General features: G+C 45.0%; 1 protein-coding gene and 1 long non-coding RNA gene across 7 annotated transcripts in view; one reads left to right on the top strand and one right to left on the bottom strand.

Annotated features, from left to right (window-relative positions):
- The window catches only part of LOC135114633 (homeotic protein distal-less-like), a 102,858-nt gene that overhangs the window by 69,066 nt on the left and 9,927 nt on the right, over positions 1 to 23,865 (bottom strand). For 2 of the 4 annotated variants that reach the window (XM_064030427.1, XM_064030441.1), the window contains exons 2-3: positions 9,927 to 10,007; positions 1,188 to 1,369 (exon numbers count right to left, since the gene is read on the bottom strand). In XM_064030427.1, the coding sequence (XP_063886497.1) occupies positions 1,188 to 1,369; positions 9,927 to 10,007 (263 nt within the window). The remainder of the gene's footprint in view (positions 1 to 1,187; positions 1,370 to 9,926; positions 10,008 to 23,865) is intronic. The other 2 variants (XM_064030433.1, XM_064030447.1) reach the window with 1 other exon arrangement.
- The window catches only part of LOC135114688 (uncharacterized), a 162,128-nt gene that overhangs the window by 132,521 nt on the left and 5,742 nt on the right, over positions 1 to 23,865 (top strand). For all 3 annotated transcript variants that reach the window (XR_010275629.1, XR_010275630.1, XR_010275626.1), the window contains exon 3: positions 23,038 to 23,086. This is a non-coding gene — a long non-coding RNA (uncharacterized LOC135114688). The remainder of the gene's footprint in view (positions 1 to 23,037; positions 23,087 to 23,865) is intronic.

Here is a 23,865-nt window from a genome sequence, read left to right as displayed (position 1 = left end):
GTCCTTGTAATTACGGGTTGAAGCGAGAGAGAGAGAGAGAGAGAGAGAGAGAGAGAGAGAGAGAGAGAGAGAGAGAGAGAGAGAGAGAGAGAGAGAGAGAGAGAGAGAGAGAGAGAGAAAGACGTACGAATAAACGCACGGACGAACGAACCACGCACAGGCCCTCCCCACCAACGGAAGCCAGGTAATGAACTAGTTAATCAGTGAAGCAGCATCTGGCTCACCTGTGTCGTGGAGGCCAAGGGAGACAAATGTTTCCTCCAGGTGACACCAGGGGACGGCCACCCACGGCACCACCAGGCCGGGAGAGCACGTTAACTTAAGTGGTAGTAACGAAAGAAACCAAGAAGAAGCGATTCACTTCACTTCATTCTCCCTATTCGTTGTGTATTTAGGAGTTTCTTCAGGTGTGTGTGTGTGTGTGTGTGTGTGTGTGTGTGTGTGTGTGTGTGTGTGTGTGTGTGTGTGTGAGTGATTTACAGGGATGGCGTGAGGCCGGGAATACGAGCGGTACTTAGATTCACTTAGATACTTAAGGGTACGAACGGTAGCAGATAGACAGTAATAGTTGTAATAGTGGTAGTGTTAGTAGTAGTAATAGCAGATGGTGGCAGTGGAGGAAGAGCAGTGTAAAGAAATGAACACACTCGCTCGTATTCTTTCCTCGCTGTGTTCCTGGATATGGCCATTATCACTCCATCAGATAATAACACGACCTTCCAAGCTCTCGCCGCGGGTCGCTCGGTCCGGGAGACATTGGGTCGATGGTCTCCACTTTTATGGGAGCCACGGCAGGGCGACGCCTCTCATCCTTCACGCCGCAACACGCCTTCTAGTGACGCTGCGCAGGGGATTGGAGATCAACCCTTGATATGGAACAGCGCATACACACACACACACACACACACACACACACACACACACACACACACACACACACACACACACACACACACACACACACACACACACACACACACACACACACACACACACACACACACACACACACACACCTAAATATTCTAGCATTTCTAACACTTTCTGCAGCACCGCGTAAAAAATTGCCGCGTGTACCTAACAGAGATTTCCCTTACGTGACTTCAGGAAACCCGCTAAAGTTATGTTTCCTCGCCAGCCAGGTGTGTTGGGGCGGCGGGCGGCGTGCGGAGCCAACTGTGCCTTACCTGTGTTTGTGTGAGTCCCAGCTTGGCGGCCAATTCTGCGCGTTCCGGCAGGGAGAGGTACTGGGTCCTCTGAAAGATCTTGTTGAGTTGCTGCAGCTGGAGGGAGGAGTAGATCGTTCGCGGTTTCCTCATCTTCTTGCCCTTTCCGCTCACTCTGACCGAACCCTCATCGTCTGGTTTTTCTGTAAGGAGACGAGACATTGTGAGTTAAGAAAGAAGATTACTGGAAGTTTAATAGACTCTTTAGCTTCTTGCCATCCGATCCCTCAAGCTAGAACAGACATTTGAGGTCAGAACTATCATATTTTTTAGTCATTTGGTAACTACATGACTATTGATTGTTGGGTAAGGAGCCAAGAAATTGTGAGTTAAGAAAGAGTTCTGTAACTTCTTGTCATCAGACCCCAACAAGCTATAAAAGACAACTGGGGTTACAACTATCACTTTTTTACTCATCTGCTAACGACATGGCACATTTTTTAGGCATTTCTGGGTATTGACTTGTGTAAAGGGAAGGAAGGTGGTGCGGCGTCTGGGGTGTGTCAGTAAACCGCTATGGGTGGAAATACCAGGTTGTTGAGACGTCAGGAAACGGACAATGGGACACTGAAGGGGAAAAGGGAGGCGGACACTGGACCAGCGGTGGAGCGGCAGCGTTATGGGTGGTTTGTGTATCCGGTGGTGGGGCGAGGCAGACCCACAGACATGATGTATCGCCGTGACCACGCCTCCCTACCTCCCTCCCTCCCCTCCATCCAGCCCTCTTCACACACACACTCACACACACACACACACACACACACACACAGAGCTCCCCAGGTTCCTCCCCCATCCCTTCCTCTCTCTCTCTCTCTCTCTCTCTCTCTCTCTCTCTCTCTCTCTCTCTCTCTCTCTCTCTCTCTCTCTCTCTCTCTCTCTCTGCCTTCCAGCGTAAACTACCACCACCACCACCACTACTACCACCACCACCACCACCACCACCACCACCACCACCACCATCACCTGCGTTACCTGTATTCACCATTATCACCACTACCACCACCATCACCACTCTCCCCGTAACCTACCGCACATTTCTCTGTCTTTCCTCACACGTGTATCGCAGATTTATAGCCTAATTTGTTGGTTTGAATAGATAACCTCGTTAGCTTTAGTCTTATCGGTGTTAATATGTTAGTTAATGTGTTAGTTTGTGACCCACCACTACCAGCAATGCTATCACTGCTTCCTTACTACTACTACTACTACTACTACTACTACTACTACTACTACTACTACTACTACTACCGCGAACCCTGACCGAACCATTACCGCCAGTGTTTTTTTTATTTTTTTATTTTTTTTATTTGTAAGGAACCGATAAATTAATAGTTTATAGAGAGGACCTCTGAAAATTTAGTGGCATATTATCTCCCTCTATCTCAGCTACTACCATTACTGCTACATCTACTACTACTACTACTACTACTACTACTACTGCTACCATCACCACTTCACTAGCAAGGTCGCCACTGCCATCGTGTCTTCCCTAAGCACCTTTACCGTCCCATCACCAACGCCGCTCACCACCACTCAAGGCGTACAAGTCTGGAGTCACGACTAACATTACTTGGGTGCTGCTTCGCCTCCGCCGCTCACCACCACCACCATCATCACCACTAGCACTACCGTCTCTCCACCTCTTGCCTCCCGCTGCTACTAGGTCACCGCTGTAGTAGTTGTGTTATTGGTGGTGGTGATGGTGGTGGTTGTGGTGATGGTTATTGTTATTGTGGTAGTAGTGGTAGTAGTAGTAGTAGTAGTAGTAGTAGTAGTAGTAGTAGTAGTAGTAGTAGTAGTAGTAGAAGGAAGTGGAAGAATAAGTGGAAATTGTAATTTTTCTCCCATACTGTTCATTTTTAGTATTATTCTCATTGTCCCGCCACCACCACCACCACCACCACTACCACCACCACCACCACCGTCTTAAACACACCAGATTAAAAAGACGAGTAAAGATCTCTTCCCACCACTCGTATCGTGCAGATGGCTTGCGAGGATGTATCGAGGGCGCAATGTTTGGTCTGTCACGGTAATTGTGGTTACTGGGACACGTGTGTGGTGCTTCAAGAACATCATGAGGAGAAAGGGACGAGTGGATGCTGACGGAGTGGGATTGTGTGGTCTCGGACAGTGTAGTGCATTATACGTATATCTGTTGGAGTGTATAGAGTTACTGATATACACATCTTTTGGTTTGTTGTATATATTTTTTTTTTTTTTTTTTATGCCTAAGTGAGGTCGTCTATAGGTAATAGGGCCGTCTATAGACACAAAGATATGGGGGGGAAATCGAAGTCACCGTTGCCGAGAGAGTAAAAAAGATAAAAATGAAAGGTTTATATTTCACTTCAATGGTGTTAACAGGTGCGGGAAAATATGGGAAAGTTATTGGTTCCTAAAGAGTAAAAAAGGGAAAAAAAAAGAAAGGTTTATTTTTCAATTCAATGATGTTAATAAAGATAATTTTTTCTTTGTTATTTCTTTTAACTCTGGTAACCTGAACACTTGAAGCTCAGCGAATAATGTATCGGTCATGAAATTTTCTTAACACTAGTCTTTTGAACACTTGATGAAGCTCTGAACAATTTATCGCTCATCAGGTTTCTTTTAACACCGATAATTTGAAGCCTGAAGACCTCAAGTTGATCAGTAATGTAAGGCAGCGCAGTATTTCTTACACTTTACTCCTTGACTTTGCTTTACACGCATCAAAAGGAGTCTAAGCCGAATGCCTGACATAGTAGAAGGAAATGTGTAGTGAATAAAAGCACCGGTACTCTTAACATTGCTTGATAAGCATGTAAATATGTAAAGAAAAAAAAAATAGCTTTCCCGATAACCACACACAAAAAAAAAAATGTTATTGTTTGTAATATATTAGTATGATTTTTAATGCAGAACTGGTAAAAAGAAGGCCAGTGAATTTGCTTCTGTATACGTGTTTATATAAAAATGAGCTTTCCGACAAACACATTAGAGGAAATTGAACTGTTTTATTATTAACGCGGCAAGGTTATAAAGAAAGCGGCGAGTGAATGTGTTTGTGTAGCAGCAATACCAGCGTGGAAAACACCAGAGCATATATACCGAAGAAGCGTTTGGAGGCAAATTTAATCACAGAAAACGACAGTCGAAGTGGCGTGGCGTGCAGGGCGAGTAGCGATGCAGTTTACACACATATGCAAGTAATGACAGGTGTGCAGTGTGTACGCGGGAAGGAGAAGAAACACAAAAACACCGTAATACAAAAGTAAAGCTCTATTAAACGCCAGGATCATGTGGGAAAACTTTATGACAGGTCGGAAGATATAATAACAGGCCGGGCAGCGTCCTTAGCGTGCCGCCCGAGCGGAATAACTCCACAGCACGCCATTAGCATTCACAATAACCCGAACTATTGACACTCAGCACGGAGACGGATCGCAAACTTCGAACACTTGAGTTACGGACGATAAAGGAGCATGTCAGATCAGTGTAACCCGCTTAACGACTCAATAACGTGTCTCTCTCTTTTTTACGCGGAGGTCATTGAGAAAAACGGTACTATGATAAAGATAAGGTTCCGTTCTCTCTACCTTTGCCTCTCCTAGATCGAAGTGGTTAGGTTCTGCTGGCGTGCTTCTGTGTGTGAATAAATGAGTGTGTGAATGCATAAGTAAAGCAGTGAAGGAGTGAATAATGTATTATTTGAAAGAGGGAGATGTGTGCGAGTATAAATTGCTTGAGAGAGAGAGAGAGAGAGAGAGAGAGAGAGAGAGAGAGAGAGAGAGAGAGAGAGAGAGAGAGAGAGAGAGATTGACAGGTGGGAAGCGAGCGGGCGGGCGGGCGGGCGAGCGGGTGGACTGACGGAGGAAAACAACATTAACTTGCTTCCTTATAGTGGTGAAATTTTCCTCCTAGACGGTTCACTTTCTCGCTTCGCCCTCACGCCTAGCAGGAAAACAAAGAGGCGCGGCAGTAACACCCAAGATTAACGTGTGCTTCGCTGCTGAGTGTGTCTCCTTGTGTTTCATGATGTTGCGTGTGTTACTGGCGAGATCCCCCTTAGAGATTACACACACATACACCACACACACACACACACACACACACACACACACACACACACACACACACACACACACACACACACACACAGGATTGGTGATAAAATGGAAATGATCAACGGGCCTTGTCTTTTCCTTCTCTTTCTTTTTTTTTTTTCGTCCTTGTCTTCTGTATTTCTTCCTTATCTCCTTCTCCTCATTTTCGTCCTCCTCCATTTCCGTCTCCACCTCCTTCTTCTCGTCCTCCACTTTTTATTTCTTTTATTTCTTTTGTAATGTTTTTTTTGCTTTTATTTAGTTGATAGTTTCCAGACAGCAACGATCTATTGTTACTCTTTGGATAAGTAGTCTTCTCCTCCTCCTCCTCCTCCTCCTCCTCCTCCTCCTCCTCCTCCTCCTCCTCCTCCTCCTCCTCCCTATTTTTCCTTCCAGTTCAGGAAGGTAACGTGAAATTTAGAATGATTAAAACCTTCGTTCTCTCATCAAGACAATTTTCAAGGGCAACAGAGATGACTAGTTAGGTTTCACATGGATAATTCCCCAATGATGACGCACAATCCTGATTAAACTTTTGCCAGAATCATGGTAATCCTCGAAAATCTTAGTAATTTCTATAAGAGCCAGTTACAAAATTGTCGAGGTAATGCGCTTGAACGTTTAAGAACACGAAACTTAAAACCTAAGCTGGAGGACATTTATATAGACTATGATATTAGATATTATAATCATACAGTAAAGCTTGGAAAGAATAGGAGCTGGAGTGGGAGCAAATAAAGTTTAAACAGGAGGATGCGAATCTACGGGGACCCGAGAGAAGGAAATGCAGTTGGAAAGATACAAGGGAAATGTGGAAAAAAGGGATTCAAGGTGATGTGAAAGATGGAGAGATAAGATGCTCCGAGAGATTTGAAGACTTGAAGAATGGTCGTGAAAGTGATGATAAGCAATTCAGAAGAGCCGAGAAGTTGACGAAAGTGTTTAAAATGTGAAGTGTTGAGGGCAAAGCAAGAGTTTTGAAGATGAAGAAAATGCTATGAAGGCAAAGGAAAGTGTTTTGACGGTGAGGGGGGGAATGTGAGGAAGTGGACGTGTTAGGTAATGGTAAGGAAGGATGGGAGGGAGAGAAGGAAGGGTCTCCAAGGTTATAGTGAGCGTGACAGTCCTGCGCTGTGAAAAGTTGGCCTTGGTGCCCGCCAGGAAGTAAAGAGAGAGAGAGAGAGAGGGGAGAGAGAGAGAGAGAGAGAGAGAGAGAGAGAGAGAGGAGACGAGAGAGAGAGAGAGAGAGAGAGACGAGAGAGAGAGAGAGATGAAATTAAATGAAATGAAATGAGAAATAAAATAAAAGACAAGACTGAAACACACACACACACACACACACACACACACACACACACACACACACACACACACACACACACACACACACACACACACACACACACACACACACACACACAATTTTATGCAAACATCTTCACATACAGGTTTCTTCTCCTCTACATTTTTTTCTCCTCCTCGTCCTCCTCCTCCTCCTCCTTCTTCTCCTTCCTGTAACACGCTGTGCCCTCTGACCTAAAAATACAAAAAGTCACTGAAGGGCATGTAGGGAGAAGGAGGAAGGGAAGAGAAGGTTATCTCCCCCTTCCCTCCTTCCCCTCCATTTCCCTCCTAACTCTCCCCTCTCTTTAGTGATCAGTTTAGTGACTATTCGATTGCAAAACAGTGAAATAACGCGATACGAAAGTTCATAGAGAGGTTTTCGGGTTGTTTTCAATTCGCTATTAGCCCAACTACTGATAAGGAGTATTAAGGAACAAAGGGAATAAAATAGCATTATAGAAATAAAAAGAGTAAAAAAAACAAAAAAAAAGGAAGAAGAAAGAGTAACGCAAATAGAAGAATAGCAAAGTACAGTGATACTAGTAACCAAAGAGATGATTATGAAGAGAAGGACGAAGAGGAAGGAAGAAAAAGAGAATAGAATAAAAGATAATGAAGGAAGACAATAACGGGGAATGGAGAATAAAAATGGCATTGATAAGAAGCAAGGATACTAGCCATTAGGAAGAACTAAAAGAAGAAAATAAAGAAAAAAGGGAGACAACAACAACAACAACGAAGTAAAAGACAGAATAACTCACTCGAACAGCACCGCCTCCACAAACGTTCCATCGAAATAGAAATCCCATTCGCCCTGTACCTCTCTTCATTCACCTTCCTCTCTCCATCCACACCCACATCCACACCAGCACGCGGTTCATTGCTCGCCTGGCCATTAATCTATCTACACAAAGTTGTAACGGAAAAAGCAAAGCACTGATATTAACCCTTCCTTCCTTCTTTCCTTCCTTCCTCGTTCCCTTTCTTGCTTGTGCTCTCTCTTCCACCACCACCACCACCAGAGTTGTGGCCCGGTCTTCCCTCACCAACAGCTGCCCCTCCCCCTCCACCCACCCAATCCCGCTTCGCCGCCACCAAGCCGCCACCGCAAGCCACCGTCCAGCCAAGCCACAGCAGTCACATAACTCGACTCATTAAAGCGGAAAGTTATCTCCGTGAACAAAGCCAATTGGTGTGTCTCCCCCCTTCCCTTCTCTCTCTCTCTCTCTCTCTCTCTCTCTCTCTCTCTCCTCTCTGCATCTCTCTCTCTCTCTCTCTCTCTCTCTCTCTCTCTCTGTTTTTTTTTTCCTTCGTATTTTATTGTTTTATTGATTTTTACTACATTTACGTACCTTGATATTTATTCTCTCTCTCTCTCTCTCTCTCTCTCTCTCTCTCTCTCTCTCTCTCTCTCTCTCTCTCTCTCTCTCTCTCTCTCTCTTTCTCTCTCTCCCTCTCTCTCTCTCCTCTCCTCTCCTCTCCTCTCCTCCCTCAAACCCCCTCCCTTTACCATACTCCCCCAATTGCCCTCCATCTCCCTTTTTTTCCCTCTCATTATTCCCCTTCCCTCCCTCCCCCTTCCACCCTTACCCCCTGTGTCTCCCTTACTCCACCCCGTAACCCGCAACATAACCACACACACGTGGGTTGGCTGCTTGACCGCCCACGCCACCCATTGATTACCCTCCACCCCTATGGCAGGGAAGCTGAACTTAATTCCTCTGTGTAATTGCAATGGGTTTTCTTTTCTTTGTTATTCTTTTTTTTTTGTGTGTGTGTGTGTGTGTGTGTGTTTGTCTCTCTCCGTGTCCCTTTAGCTTTCTCTGTTGTGTCTGGTTGATGGTAGGGAGGGGGAGGGAGGTAAAGAGGAGGGGGAGAGAGGGAGGTAATGGAGAGGGGGATGAGAATGGGAAGGGGAAAGGGGAAGGAAGGAAGGAAGGAAGGGGACATGTACAGATCTTTGTTTTCGAGTGATCTAGTTAATGGAATAGGAAGGAATAGTGGTTTTACTCTCTCTCTCTCTCTCTCTCTCTCTCTCTCTCTCTCTCTCTCTCTCTCTCTCTCTCTCTCTCTCTCTCTCGCTCTCTCTCTCTCTCTCTCTCTCTCTCTCTCTCTCTCTCTCTCTCTCTCTCTCAATTAATACGCATGAGACACCATTTCTTGTTTCCTCCCCTAACGAGGCGCCGCTGCTGTGTCACCAGACTCCTCGCCGCCTCGCCTCCCTGCCCTCGCCTTCCTCTCCTACTCATCATCTCATTCTCTCAACCTGCTTACGTTTCCATCAGTATCCGCACCGCCCCTCCTGTTAACCTTCCCTACTTCCTCCCGCTCATCATATCCTTGCCTTTCCCTTCGTTCATACCCTCACTCCAGCCTCTTGACCACTCCTCACCCCGCGTGTCGTGACCACAGCACACCGCGTCATTCCCCCCTCACGTCGTCACGTCATTGCCTCGCAGTCGTCCCCGTCATCACCATCTTACTGAAAGGCAACTCCCGTGTGTTCCTCAGCTTTTATCACGTGATGGGGCTTGGATTTGCTGTCTTTGGTTACTTTCATACAGTAATGATGTTGTTTATTTCTCCAGCAGATTCATATAAGAATATTGTTCGTGACCAAACCTACTCATGGACGAGACGTCCACCTGCACAGCCACGCCTGTACGTGCGCCACCTAACAAGCGATGCTTGCCACGAACACTGCTGCCTTTCTCTGGGATTTCCTTTAAATAAGCAGAGTGCACATTTTACTTTGTAATTTTAGTATGGACCATTAACACGGCGCTGAGTGGTAACACTGCGCCGGCACAACATTTTAAAGCATATTTTGGACACTTTATGCGAGTGTGCAGCGTTACGTAATTGGGTGTTTAGCTTCATCGTAAGCAGAAAAATGCATATAATGCATGCCTGTGAGGGAAGAACTCTGGACATGGAAGGGCGGCACGCGGGAGAGGGGCGGACACCTCGCCACAAGCCTGGACCGTCACGAGAGGCAGGCAGGGAAGGTGTGCAGGGGTCCACCTTCAAGCTGTGTCCCGCCGCCTCCTGCCTGCATGCCACACTGATAGGAATCTCTCTGTACAACTGATGACATAATGTGAACGTAATCTGGACACTTCATGCTCGGCTTCTCTCACCGGAGCCTGTCACTCAGATACGCTTAAACAAATTACAATCGATCTCAGTAACTTCAACACCACACGACTCGGCGCGAGGAGAAAGACAGTGTGACAACAATTATTCGAAACCACGTGGCAGGGTCACTCACCAGGCATGAATCGCTCTTCAGCAGGGCTGAAGTACGAGTAAGTGTTGAATGGTTGTAGCAGATTATCCGCGTCCCGTTTGCCTGGTGGAGAGAACAACGAAACGCCTTACTTAGCAGCAGGTGCCTGGCACTCAGGAACACATTGCAAGGGATACATAGGGATCTTATCGAAACTAGGAATTAGGGGAAGTATACGCTACTGAGCCACAAAATACTACAGTCATCGATGGACACTACGTAAATAGATAAACGATGTCACTACAGCAGACAAAATTTTGTATGAAATCTATCGCGTCCATTGTCTTTTGTGCACCTGCCATTCCAGTCTTGTCCTCATGATAGAGTGACGTGGTCGTGTTCATTACCAAACACTTGTATATCTGCACCATTTCCTCCATCCCTGTATTAACTCTGTTCCCCAACAATTGCTCCTCCTTTCTCAAGCCCCCTCACCCCCACCACCTCTCCCCTGCCATCGCCACCCTCCCGCACACCATGACGCTAATAAATTCTTCCCGCACAATGGTCGCCTCAATTTTGCATCACCACGGTAATAATTCATCGAGTGATCTTTTGAAGCCATTCACAGCTGCACCTCCCGCCCTGGCCGCCCGCGTGGCTGTGGCAGGTGATTGTGTCGCGCGGCCCCGCCACGCCACCCGCGGCTTGCTTGTCAATGAACACCACTGCTACCAATGCTATCGTCACAATAACCTCTGCTACTGCTGTTACTGTCGCCTCTGCTACTACTGTTAACACTACCACTAACAGTTCAAAAGGTTTTTCTTCTACCACTACCATTGCTAAAAATGTTGTAATACTACTATCAATACTTCTACTACTACTACTACTACTGCTACTACTACTACTACTACTACTACTACTACTACTACTACTACTACTACTACTACTACTACTACCACCACCACTGCTAGTAATACATCAACAACAGCAACTACTACTACTACTACTGCTACTGTTACTACTATTACTGGTACTGTTGCTAATACTACTATTACTACAACTACTACTATTACTACTACTACCGTTACTACTACTATCACCATCCTCAAACATTTTATTCTACACCACCACCACCACTACCACTACTGCATTAGATGAGACAATCGTTAACAATTCCATTACTACAATCACCACCCACGTGCGTTCCCAGCCCTCCGCACTCTCCCTCGCACTCTCCCTTTCTGCCTCTCCCTCTCCCTTTCTCCCAGCAGCTTCTAATCACTGCTAACCGGAGCCGACCATTTCTTGCCCCGCCCCTCTTAATAGCCGCCACCAATCACAAATGACGTCATATATGTAATCTCCGCCCCCTGCAACGAACTTATCCAATCACAATCACTGGATGACGGATGCAACCCTCCGCCCCGCTGCCAAACTTACACTAATTTAAACCGTAAGCAGATCGACTACGTACGTATATCTCTCTGTAACGATGTATTCTCTCTCCCCGTCCCTCCATCACCCGCCTTGCTCCCCTCTCCCCGCTCCTTGCCCCCCCTGTGTCTTCTGCTGCTTCGATATACGCTCCCCCTCGCCCCCCTATTTCTGCATCCTCGGCCAGTCAGCCCCCTGCAGACCGCGAGACCACAGCAGGATACGAGCACAGACCACCGGCGTGTTAATGACTTGATTGTGGGGAGGCCTTGGAGAAATGGCGCTTTCGGGTTGTTGTTGTTGTTGTTGCTGTTGAGGTTGAGGTTGTTGTTGCTTTTTTTTTTTTTTTTTATTCTTGTTCTTGTTCTCCTTGTCGTTTTCCTTCTTATTGTTCTTTTTCTTCTCCCTTTCGCCCATAAATCATCTTCCTGTCATGGCAATTTCGTCCATGAATAAGCAAATAGGTAGAGAGAAAGAGAAAAAAGAGAAAGAGATAGAGATTAGCACGCAAAAATAGCTCACGTTCCAGGTACAGGTCATGAGCTGTGCGTCAGACAAAGAGAGACAAGCGGAGTACGAAGAGTGAAATCACGCGATGTCACTCAGCTCGCTTCCTCGCCTTCAGACCTCGGTGGCGGCGGCGGCGGTGTGAGGTGGGGAAGCTTCACCTGCGAACACTCCACACTCTCCCACTCTCCCAGGTGCAACAGGTTCAACGTGAGGTTACTCTAAGTGGTCCTCTCCAAGGCTTGAGCACCTGAGCGCTAATGAAGGCCGGCTCGAGGGTTACCTGAAGTGCTTCATCGAGGCTAATTAAGCTCTTGATATTGATCAGGTGCGGTAAAGTTGAGGGGCTGGTTTAGCCAGTGGAGCCGCTACCCGCCGCTGCTACTTAGCGGCAACACCTAATTAAAGGCAGATTTGTAGGCGCTTCCGTGAGGCTTCTGGTGGGCGCTGCGCGGGGCTTGGCGAGGCGGCGCTGATGAGACTCGTGTTCTTAAATGCTTGGAGTTTTCATTGGGTCGATTTTTCAAAGCCGACGGAGGTGATTAGTTCGATTTTCGTGGATGTTTTCCCCATTCATGGTACACAATTTGTGGTAATCTATCGACAGACTCATGAAAACACCCTTGAAAACCCTTATAACTTCCTTCCACAAGACCATAGCGTGTGAGGTAAAGCGCCCAAACGTTTACGAATACGGACGTTAACGGGACTGAGGGGAGGAATACTATAAAAATTCGCCAGACGCGGGAAACTTTCTCGCCACTAACTAACAATAAGGGAAAAACGACAAAACTCTATCGCAAACGTATCATCGCATTCCCCTAAAAAAGAACCTGCTCATCCCCGCCACCCATCACCACCACTTCACCACCATCGCCCACCACTTCACCACCCATTATGTATGTCAGACCTCCCGCGGCTGTGTGACAAGGGCGGGGCGGGTGAGATCGTGAGAGGCGGGAGTAAGGCGACGGCGGGTAGCGACGACTGGGGTGGCAAGGCTTGTAGTGGCGGCGATGGTGGTGGCGGTGGTGGCGATGGTGGTGGTGGTAGAGGGTAGGTAATTAGGAGAAGTGCCTCGCCGTGCCTCACCTGTCATAAATCCCCGGGGAGATGAGCGTGGCGGTGCGGTGATGGAGGGGAAGAAGGGGACGGAGGCGGCAGGGAAGGGGAGGCAAGGGCTGTGAAGGGGAGCTGCCGTGCTGTATGATATTGGCAAGACGATGAGAAGGGCCGCGCTGGAGGGAGTGAGTGAGGTACTAAGAACGCGCGAGGGCCTGGCGGGCGTGACGCAGGCGGGAAGATATGGAAGGGGAAAGACCCGAGAAAAGAGAGAGAGAGAGAGAGAGAGAGAGAGAGAGAGAGAGACGAGAGAGAGAGAGAGAGTAATGAATAGTGAAGCAGGATAAACAAGACCATGTGAGGGGGGGTGGATAATGATCTTGGGGATTTGGGTTCGAGCTTGGTCAGTAACACCTACACTTACATAACCTTCTACTTACTCAGTGTACTCTTAGCCTTCATTGTGTTAAGAGAAGCAGAGTGGGTAACGAAGCACCCTTATAAATACATTCTAATATAAAGATGCTACTCCGAACGTGACATTTAAACGTTCAAAGCACTGTAGATTGGATGGGGAGGAGCCTTCGCCTTTACAATCACATATCGCACGTTAGATTATTTGGTCAAGTTTATCACGCGGTCTCGTTTGAAATACTACATAGAAGAGTGGATGGCGAGAAGCCTTTGCCTTTACTACCCTACGTCTCACAATTTAAAGGAGCGTACTTTATCAGAGACAGCTTCGTAAGGACCAACATAACTTAGACTTTATTCTCATCTCGCTTTCTTTAGTGTTATTTTGTGTTGCTAAAATACTGTAAACGTATCACAAACATAACACATCAAGCAACATACAAGAAAAATGAAGAATGGAAAAAGAAATCTATAATCAAAGAGCTACAAGGAAACACGGACAGAAGAAACAAGAAAATAGAGAGAAATTAATAAAACATGAACATGGAAAAAACAGAGGAAGAGGAGGACGACGACGACGAGAACATGGATGAAAACAAGGAATGGGAGGAGGAGGAAGAATAACAGGAGGAGGAGGAGGAGGAGGAGGAGGAGCGTGTAGGGGCGCGAAGCAGTAGGCATCGGCAGAACATTTATGCTCTGGAGACTATGGTAATGACGCCCCTCCACCCACCGCCGCCCGTTACACCTGCCTCGCTCCCGCCCCCAGGTGCCTACGGTGGAATAGAGAGAGAGAGAGAGAGAGAGAGAGAGAGAGAGAGAGAGAGAGAGAGAGAGAGAGAGAGAGAGAAGAAAAAAAAAAAAGACAAGAACTCGATTCAATATCTTTTTTTTTTTTTTTTTTTTGCGTCAAAGAAGAAATATTATAACTTTTATTAGTGGTCCGTTGTTTTGTACCATGACCACCTACACACACACACACACACACACACACACACACACACACACACACACACACACACACACACACACACACACACACACACAGTACAGTATACCACAAGTGAGGCGAAAGCTGTGCAAATCCCGGCGGTCATCACAAAATTTGCCTCAACTCAACATTATTCACCTCACACTTTCTTTCCTTCCTTCAGACAGGAGATCATTACGGTGACCAGACACGTATACAAACTCCACTCTCCCTCTCCCTCTCCCTCTGCCTCGCCACCCTCCGCCCTAACCTGTATTCGCTGAGGAGGAGAGCAAGGGAGGAGGGGGTGCGGAGTGAGTCAGTATGAGTGACTGCAAACCCTCGTATCGCCGCGATCAGAGGGTGTGACGCCAAGATGGTAACGCTGGTAACACGCCACCCAGCCATCAGCACCGCCGCCACCCATTCCATCATTCCCCGCCACTATCTTCACGAGAGAGAGAGAGAGAGAGAGAGAGAGAGAGAGAGAGAGAGAGAGAGAGAGAGAGTTTGATATTTTATACCTCATTACCATCTATAAGGGACATTCATATGTAAATAATTAATAATGCTGTAGCTAAGGTCCAGAGAGAGAGAGAGAGAGAGAGAGAGAGAGAGAGAGAGAGAGAGAGAGAGAGAGAGAGAGAAAGTTTAAACAGGTGTTTGGAGAGCCATCAGAGTCACACCTGATTTAAGGAAATCTATTGTGTGTGTGTGTGTGTGTGTGTGTGTGTGTGTGTGTGTGTGTGTGTGTGTGTGTGTGTGTGTGTGTGTGTTCACAACCTTTCGTGCTGAGGTTTCACGCAACGAATACTCCGCTTCTCTGATGATCATGTCAGGCAGAATATTAGAAATGGCAGCGAAAAATGTGTATGTGTGTGTGTGTGTGTGTGTGTGTGTGTGTGTGTATGTGTGTGTGTGTACGTATGCGTGTGCGCGTGTGTGTAGGGTACAGAATAGTGCGCCATGAGGACATTCGCTCGTATGTTGTCAAGTTCAGTGTCACACAAGAGGGCGCACCTGTTACATGCACCTGTGTGGGACCTCACCTTTCTCCAACGTACCTTATGAATGTGTGACTTGTTCATCTTGCCGTCACTCGTACCGTCATCGCCGTCACAGTAGCATTAATGTACTCTCTCTCTCTCTCTCTCTCTCTCTCTCTCTCTCTCTCTCTCTCTCTCTCTCTCTCTCTCTCTCTCTCTCTCTCTCTCTCTCTCTCTCTCTCTCATTTTTTTTTAAATCAGAAAACGGCACTCAAGTTACATAAATATATAGCATACGTATTAATATTTTTTCCTGCAATGTATATCTACCCCGTATTTTATAACATTTCACAGTCAGAAGTCTATAATTTATCACCGTTGTACACACTTGCCTTGTTGTAAAGGACTACTTGTCAATGTAACACTAAAATGACACAGAAACATTTGTACTACCAGTAATTCTTGTGTGTCATTGTTATTGTTCGGAACACATGTACTTTTTGCAGGGGACGAACATATGTGTGTGTGTGTGTGTGTGTGTGTGTGTGTGTGTGTGTGTGTGTGTAGCAGAGTGGGGTGGATAGGTGGGTGGATGTGAGCACGGGCGCGAGACACACTAATAAGGCAGTTTGCGGTGTATGGGGTTGAAACCGCACTGATTTAACAACCGTATTAAGTCATAACCTTCACCAGTTCACAACTTTCCTCCATAAACTGCCCCATATACTCTCCCCATAAACTCCATTGTCATAGTCCTTACACGCCTAGTCCTCACATGCAGCCACCCACCCACACACCCACAGACACACACAAAACACACACACACACACACAGCAGACGAACGAGGAATTAAGTACAGGTATATCTTGATGATCCAGGTGCTGTGGCCGGGCTTGGGGGAGATAATGAGCGGGTACTTAGATGAGGGAGTACTGTGGCAGGGGTGAGATAAGACGAGAAATGCGAGCTGAGTCAGGGGGAGGTTGAGGAGGGGAGAAGGAAGGGGGAAAATGTTGAGGTAGGGACTAACTACTACATGGAGAGGAGCAGGAGTACGGTGAAGTAACAGAGCATAGATTAAGAAAAAAACAAAAGAAAATGATAGGAATAGGTAAGGTCACTGGAGCTTATACATGGAGTTGACGAATGAAAAGTAAGATTATGTGTTGTTTTGTTACGAAAAAGGGACAGGAGAAATATAATTGAAAGGGAAATAGGTGAGATCACACAAGAAACTGAATTAATGTCAAGGTTTGTTGTTATATTACGAAGACAACTGAAGCTAGATGACTATTTGAAACACGAGCAAGGGTTGGAAGTAGTGGACTCACATCGTATTACCGAAACTACTACTTGTGGATTATCAAATTAACTCTGACTTGACTTCCTGAACTCAGAGACGTCGTCTGGCGCTACTTCAGAGTATAAAGGAGGGACGCAAAAGGAGAGATGGACTAATTCAAACCTGTCAATGCATGTACTGTAGTTATATTCATCCTCAGTAGAATCTAGCGCTACTGAAATGAATTAGTGGGTTTGATACAGTTATCGTCAATTTGAGAGTTAAAACAAGGTATTATTCGCTTCACTGTTCATATTTTTCTCTCTCTCATGTACTTGGTGTTGCGATGGAATGCTGTGTAATGGATTATATTTAACTTCCTTACTACTGTGCTCGCTTTGGTGGACATTTAGTATTTTAAAATGATAAATAAAAGAATAAAAAAGATAGGATGACATTAATTCTGGCTGTTCGCATTACAAAACTGTATAAGAGATCGTAATACAAAAATAAGTGGCTTTGAGGATGTTATGAAGGAACGTTACCTAGCAGTGGAAGGGAAAAGTGAAGCGTAATGATAGGCTGTGGGTGTGATTAATCTGAGATGGCGTCTCAGTAACAGCTCGTGTCACTGAAGCTTCAAGTGTTTCTCTAATCCTGGCTGTTACAGACTTACAGGACTTACTTATAACACTTAAACTCTTTCACTCCCAGATTGTTTTGTCCAGTAATCATCTATAACTATTTACATTTTTTTTTTTTTACTTTTTACTTTTTTTTTTATTTCAGTCTCAAATTCTGTATACAATAATAAAAACTCGCCTGAAACACCACATCCAAAATGGAAAATGGAAAAAAAAATAGTTAATGTACCCAAGAAAAGCCAAAATTAACCTCATATATTATTTTCGGCATGTACATACAAATAATTTCTTAGTGTTTGGGAAAAAAAAAATGACTTAGGAATATTATAGGAAGATTAGACGTGGACTGACCCTTCCTGACCCCCGCGATGTGTCTCCTCGTCCCCCCCACAAGCCAGAGTCATGCTTCATATTAAGAGTTACACGAGGAAATTTTAGCGAAGCGTTGGAATTCTGCAGCAGGATCCTGTTAAAACCAGTACTGAATTGAGTGTCTCGGCGAGGAACGATTTAGATTTGAGCGTAGACAAGGAGGGCTAGTTAGCTTATATTAATGAGGAACTCCGCTACCTGATGAATTTAGGCTGAGGGAAGCAAGTGGTTTAGGAAGAACATATAATTTTTACGCAAGGTGGATGGATGCTTTCAAGGATAGCGAGTGGAGGTCAGGTCAAGTAAGGTTAGATCGGGTTAGGTCACATTGAAAAAGAAATAAAAGAACTAAACCTCGTTCGATTTGTGATACCGTAGCAGAAAAATTGAGCGTTGAAAACAAAAATATAAGGGAAGTTACAAGAAGCCAACAGACCCTCACGTGGCAGTCCCTGTATAAAACATATCCACCTGTCATGCTTATCTATAAATTTGTCTAATATTTGGAGGAATCGTTGTAACTCTCACGTCACGCCCAGGTGCATCAGGTGCCCGCCAGGTAACTAAGGTGAAGGTCAGGTAATTGGGTTCTTGTTGATAGAGAAGTGCAGTAATTGATACTTTAGTTAACATTTCTTAGTGTCAGACTGAATATCTTATACTGTGTACTCTCTCTCTCTCTCTCTCTTCTCTCTCTCTCTCTCTCTCTCTCTCTCCTCCCTCTCTCTCTCTCTCTCTCTCTCTCTCTTCTTACAGTATTATTAACTATTTTCTTATGAATGTCTCTTAAGAGGCTAATAAGGTATAAAATATCAACCCATCTCTCTCTGTCTCTCTCTCTCTCTCTCTCTCTCTCTCTCTCTCTCTCTCTCTCTCTCTGGTAAGCTTCTTGGTAAGCTCTCTCCTTGGAAGCAGCGGAGGAGAAGCAAGTGAGAGTAAGAAGGTGAGAAGTGAGAGAGGGAAGAAGAGGAGGGAGGGAGAGAACGAATGAGTGGTGTGTGGTGGTGTGGTGAGGGAGAGAAGGAGGGAGGGAGGGAGGGAGGGAGGGAGGGAAGAGAAGTGGCTGTTATTTATGTGTTTGTGTCAAGTTTACCTCACTGGTTTATGCGTCTGTCTTTATTTGTCTGTTTACATTCATCTGTTTTGGTCGCATTACTGTGTTTTTGTCTGTTTTCTGGGTACTTTTTCTTCTGCTATCTACGTTTTTTTTTTTCTTGTCAATGTCCTTTTCCTGTGTATTGTATTTTTCTTCCCTCTGTTGAGGTTTTTTTAGCCTTCTTTTTCTTCGTCGTCCTCGCTCAAAGCCTCCTCCTCCTCATCCTCCTCCTCCTCCTTTTCTTCCTGCCCTCCCTCCCTCTCTTTAACCACCGTCACCTAACAAAAGGATGAGTTCCGCTCGGAAGACGCCTGTTGACAAACCTCCTCCTGTTTTCTTTCAACGCTTTACACGGTTCCATTTGATATTTTCTGTCTTTGGCTCCCATCCCATCCCACCTCTCTCTCTCTCTCTCATCTCTCTCTCTCTCTCTCATCTCTCTCTCTCTCTCTCTCTCTCTCATCTCTCTCTCTCTCTCTCTCTCTCTCTTCCCGTCTCCTCTATCGTTATCCTACCCCGCCTTTCTTTCTCTTTTCCCTTTCTTTTCTCTGTTTCCTTCGCATTGCTTTTCCTTGTTTTCTCCTCTTTCTCACAGTCATTCTTTCTTTATGTTCGTTTCCTCTTTCTTTTTTTTTTCTTTCCTCATTTATTGTTCACTTTCTTCTATTTTTTTTCTATCTTCTCTTCTTTCCGCTTATGTTAGTCTCCTTTCTGTTCTTTCAACCCATTTTTTTTATTTCTCTTCCACCTTCATCCTTTCCCTTATTTATTTTTTTCTTTCTACCTCTTCTTCATCCTCATATTTACTTTATTTTCTCTATGACTAGTTACTTTCTTTTTTCTTTACGTTCATGTTAAGTTTTCTTTCCACCTCTTTTGGTTATACTTTTCTATCGTCTTTGCTCCACTCCTCTTTCCCATCTTCTCTTTCTCTCATCATCATGCGTTCCTTCACCTCCATCTCTCTCTCCTCTCTCTCTCTCTCTCTCTCTCTCTCTCCTCTCACTCTCTCTCTCTCTCTCTCTCTCCTCCTCTCTCTCTCTCTCTCTCTCTCTCTCTCTCTCTCTCTCTTCATTTCCAGTCTCCTCCTCTGCAGTCACCCCATGCTTCTTACTTTTACATTTTCCTCATTCCTTCTTCGCCTGATTTTCGTGTCTCAGTGTTTGTTTTCAATGTCTCGTCTGGTCATGGTTCGATCGTTGCCTATACTTGGTGATACGATACACTTTTCATATATTTTCTTTCTTTTTTTTTTTCATCGTAATTATCGTTCACGTTTTCTTGAGTTTATGTGGTATCGATTTTTTTTTTTTTTGTTTTCTTGTTTCGTTTTCTTTTATTTTCTTCTTCTTGTGCGACTTTTTTATTTCAGTGTTTTCGTTTTTTTTATTGTTATTGTTATTGTTTTCCCTTGTGTTATGGTGTTTAGTTTCCCCCCCCACCCTTCCTCTTTATTCTCTCTCTCTCTCTCTCTCTCTCTCTCTCTCTCTCTCTCTCTCTCTCTCTCTCTCTCTCTCTCTCTCTCTCTCTCTCTCTCTCGCTCTCTCTCTCTCTCTCTCTCTCTCTCCTCACCTGACCTTCCCCTCCCTTCTCTCTCTCTCTCCTCTCTCTCTCTTCCTCCTCCCCTCCCCCACCTACACTATTCACACTCCTTCAATATCTTTCTCCTCAGCCTGTCTTTCATTTCCTTCTCCTCCTCTTCTCTTTCATCTCCTCTCCTTCCGTTCCAACGTCCTTCCTCAGAACCATCTCAACCATCCTTCCTTTGACGCTTATCATACCACCACCACCACCACTACCTTCCCCCCTCTCCCTCTCTCTCTCCCCCTCTCGAGTGTTGGGGGTATATTAATAACGGTCAATAGGCATGAGTGAATGATCAGCAGTCAATGGGGCCCCCGCTGAGCAACGCACCCGGGCGCCCTAGGGGGTAGAAGCGCCCCTCCGTGTTTGGCCTGCCTCCGGGGTCCTGGGATTCGATTATCAGGGAGCGAGAGAGTGAGAGGGATTCGTCGTCATGTTAAAAGAGGTGAGATGATGGCGGGATTATGGTAAGAAGGAGGGGAGAGAGAGAGGGGGAGTGGAGAGGAAGGGTGAGTGGTGTTATGAGGGTGTTAGGGGAGGGTGAGGGAGGAGGCGAGAGTAGGGAGAGGCTGGGAGTGTAAATAGATGTGGGTTTGACAAATGTAACTGAGAAATATATGAATGTTTAATTATTATTGTTATTTTTTTTTTTTTATGTGAGTGGTCGAGAATGGGAGGAAAGGAAAGTTTTGGTGAAGGAAATGTAAACTGGAAGAAGAGGTAATGGAACAATAATAATAATAGATATGAAATAAGATAATCACTCCTAATTATTTTTCCTGTATAACCTGGAGCATTATCTTTTTTTTTTTTCTATAGTATTTCCCTTTGTTTCATTTCCCCTCATTTGTGTGACCGTCCCTCATACCTCCCGCCTCGCCCCTCCCTCTCCCTCCTTCCTCCTGACTTCCCTCCACTCATCACTTCTCTCTCCCACGATCAGACAATCAAGTAATTACCCTCCATTCACAGATTCATTGACCGCTCCTCCTCCTCCTCCTCCTCCTCCTCCTCCTCCTCCTCCTCCTCCTCCTCCTCCTCCTCTCTTCCCTCTTTCCTCTTCCTCCTCCTCTTTCCTGACACAAGAGGTTTGATCTCTGCTTAGCTTCCCATTAAAGGCGCCTTCAAGATTCCTAGAGACTCACGAAGCTGACTAATGTTCTCTCTCTCTCTCTCTCTCTCTCTCTCTCTCTCTCTCTCTCTCTCTCTCTCTCTCTCTCTCTCTGCAATTGTGGTTGTGAGTGTGTGTGTGTGTGTGTGTGTGTGTGTGTGTGTGTGTGTGTGGTGTGTGTGTGTGTGTGTGTGTGTGTGTGTGTGTGTGTGTGTTTTCAGTCGCCCATCTGTCTGTCTGTGTATCTCCCCTGTGTGTCTGTATTTATGTGGTTGTGTCTGTTTTATTATTATTTTTTTTTTTTTTCCGTCTGTGTGTGTGTTTCTGAGTAGCATGTTTTCCAGTTCAACTTTCTCATGACGTGAAAGTCGGACAGTTATTGTATCATAAAAATTGTACATGCTGTTGGTTTTACGTCGAAAATTTCCTGCCACTTATGCGGCGGGGGGAGTGAAGGCATGCAAACAGGCACGTGTTGTAATACCTACACACGGGGACGAGCACACTCCGCCGCCTTGTTTTTCCGTCCATCAGGCAGCCAGGCAGGCAGATAGACAGACACGTCACGTCATATCTTACAGCTTTAGTGATGCTATGAAAGACTGATAACGCTGCGTGGTCTTTAATTTCTACTAATACTTAGCGCATTTTTCATTAATCACAAGTTTACTCAGACATTTCTTTAGTTCTGCAGCCACGTCTGAACATTACACTACCTAGAAATTGAAAAAAAAAAATCTATTCTTTTAATCCTTGACTGATGCTACTTGGCACATTTTTTTTTCCCTTAACCACAAACTTACTCTGACATTTCTTTAACACTGCAGTCATTCCTGAGCGGTGTAGTGGATGGAAATTGGAAAATATATTCAGTCCCTTTTTCTTTCTTGTAGATACTTGTGAATATTTATGTATTGTGGTTCTATTGTCTGTGCATTGTTTTCATCACAGTGAAGAGGTAATAAGATGTAATGATATAATAGAGACAGAAACTATTAGCTGTTATAGTTTATTGTCCTTTAAATGCCTTGACAGTCCTGTTTATTGTTGTCTACCGTAGTGAGAAGCTTAGTAATGTAATAATGCAATAGAGAGAGAGACATAAATTACCAGGTCATCCACCACAACACGACACAAGCTATAATAAACAATTCACCGAAGTATGACGCTGAACAGAAATTAGATTGATATAAGCACTCTGTTTCTTATTCATCTTTACTCACATCACCAACACCTTTATAAATCCCATCCACTGAAGAGGGGAAGACATGAGCACACCATTCATTGCAATACGATATTAAGTTATGATAGTTCAACAAAGTACGACTCTTGACGGAAATAAGACTGACTTAACTTTGTGTCTCTTAACCAAAAGTACTTAACATATTCATCATTCCATCCACTCAGCTATTTTCTCGCTTACACTTAGGCTCATATTCCCAAATGCTTCAGGTTCTCATAAAGACTATTTTCAAAGGCCACAGAGACAATTAATCTGGTTTTCACTGACTATGCAGTGAACCATGAACGTAAAAACCACAGCATTCCAGTTAAAGCATATCAGTTACATCTAAAATACTTATTAAATCACCACTGGGATCATGAAAACACACCTAAAAACCACAATAATTTCAATGAAAGCGTATTAGTTATTGCGATCCTTAAACTCTTTTTCTCATTCACAGGTAAACGTGGAACAGAAACCGGCCGCCACTCACCTGCAGCGGTAGCAAGGTAAAGTGTTAACGTGGTTTTTTGTTATTATTTTCTTTTCCTTGGCCCCGCGTGTTGCCTCGAGTCACCCCAGAAGCAGGGAACATTTGCTCAGCCATGTCTCACGGGAGCGTTGCGAACACTGCTTGGGTGTGGTGCCTTGTTAAGTGTGTTATTCCGAAACGTTTCATTGGCGCTTTGTACCGAGTGTTGCTGGAGTAAGTGGGTGTTGCTTGCAGGGTTTTGTTAGCCCAGTGGTGCAGTGTTTTTTTTTTGTTTTTTTTTTTTTGTGTGTGTGTTGTTCTGTTATGGAATATTGAAGGCAGTGTTGTAGGGCGTTGAATTAAGAGTGTTTCAGGCTGTTACAGAGTTACAGGATGTTGACATAGCGTTACAAAGCGTTCCAGGTAGTGTTACAGTATTGAAAATTGTGATACAGAGACTTGTTGTGTTACAGATTATAGAAGCAATGTTACAAAGTGTTGTGTTGCAGCGTTGCAAAGTGTTTCAGTGGTACAAGATGTTGAAGGCAGTGTTACAGGGTAATGAATTAAGAATATTAAAGTGTCGAAGTGTTGCACGGTGTTAAAACAATATTAGGGGGGTGGAGAACACTATAACAGGGTATTAAAACAATTTTACAGTGTATTCTTGTGTTACCGAGTGTTAAAATATTACATGAGTGCTACAGAATGATGCAGAGAGTGACTGGGTGTCCATCTTTTCACGCCACTGTACTGAATCACCGGCCTCTGTGTCCTCCCTCTCTCCCTACCTCTCACTCTCCCTCCCTCCATTTC

The sequence above is a fragment of the Scylla paramamosain genome, chromosome 2 (genome assembly GCF_035594125.1).
Source record: "Scylla paramamosain isolate STU-SP2022 chromosome 2, ASM3559412v1, whole genome shotgun sequence".
NCBI lineage: Eukaryota > Metazoa > Arthropoda > Malacostraca > Decapoda > Portunidae > Scylla > Scylla paramamosain.
The sequence above is the reverse complement of the archived record's forward strand: the minus strand, read 5'-3'. Positions and strand labels throughout refer to the sequence as shown.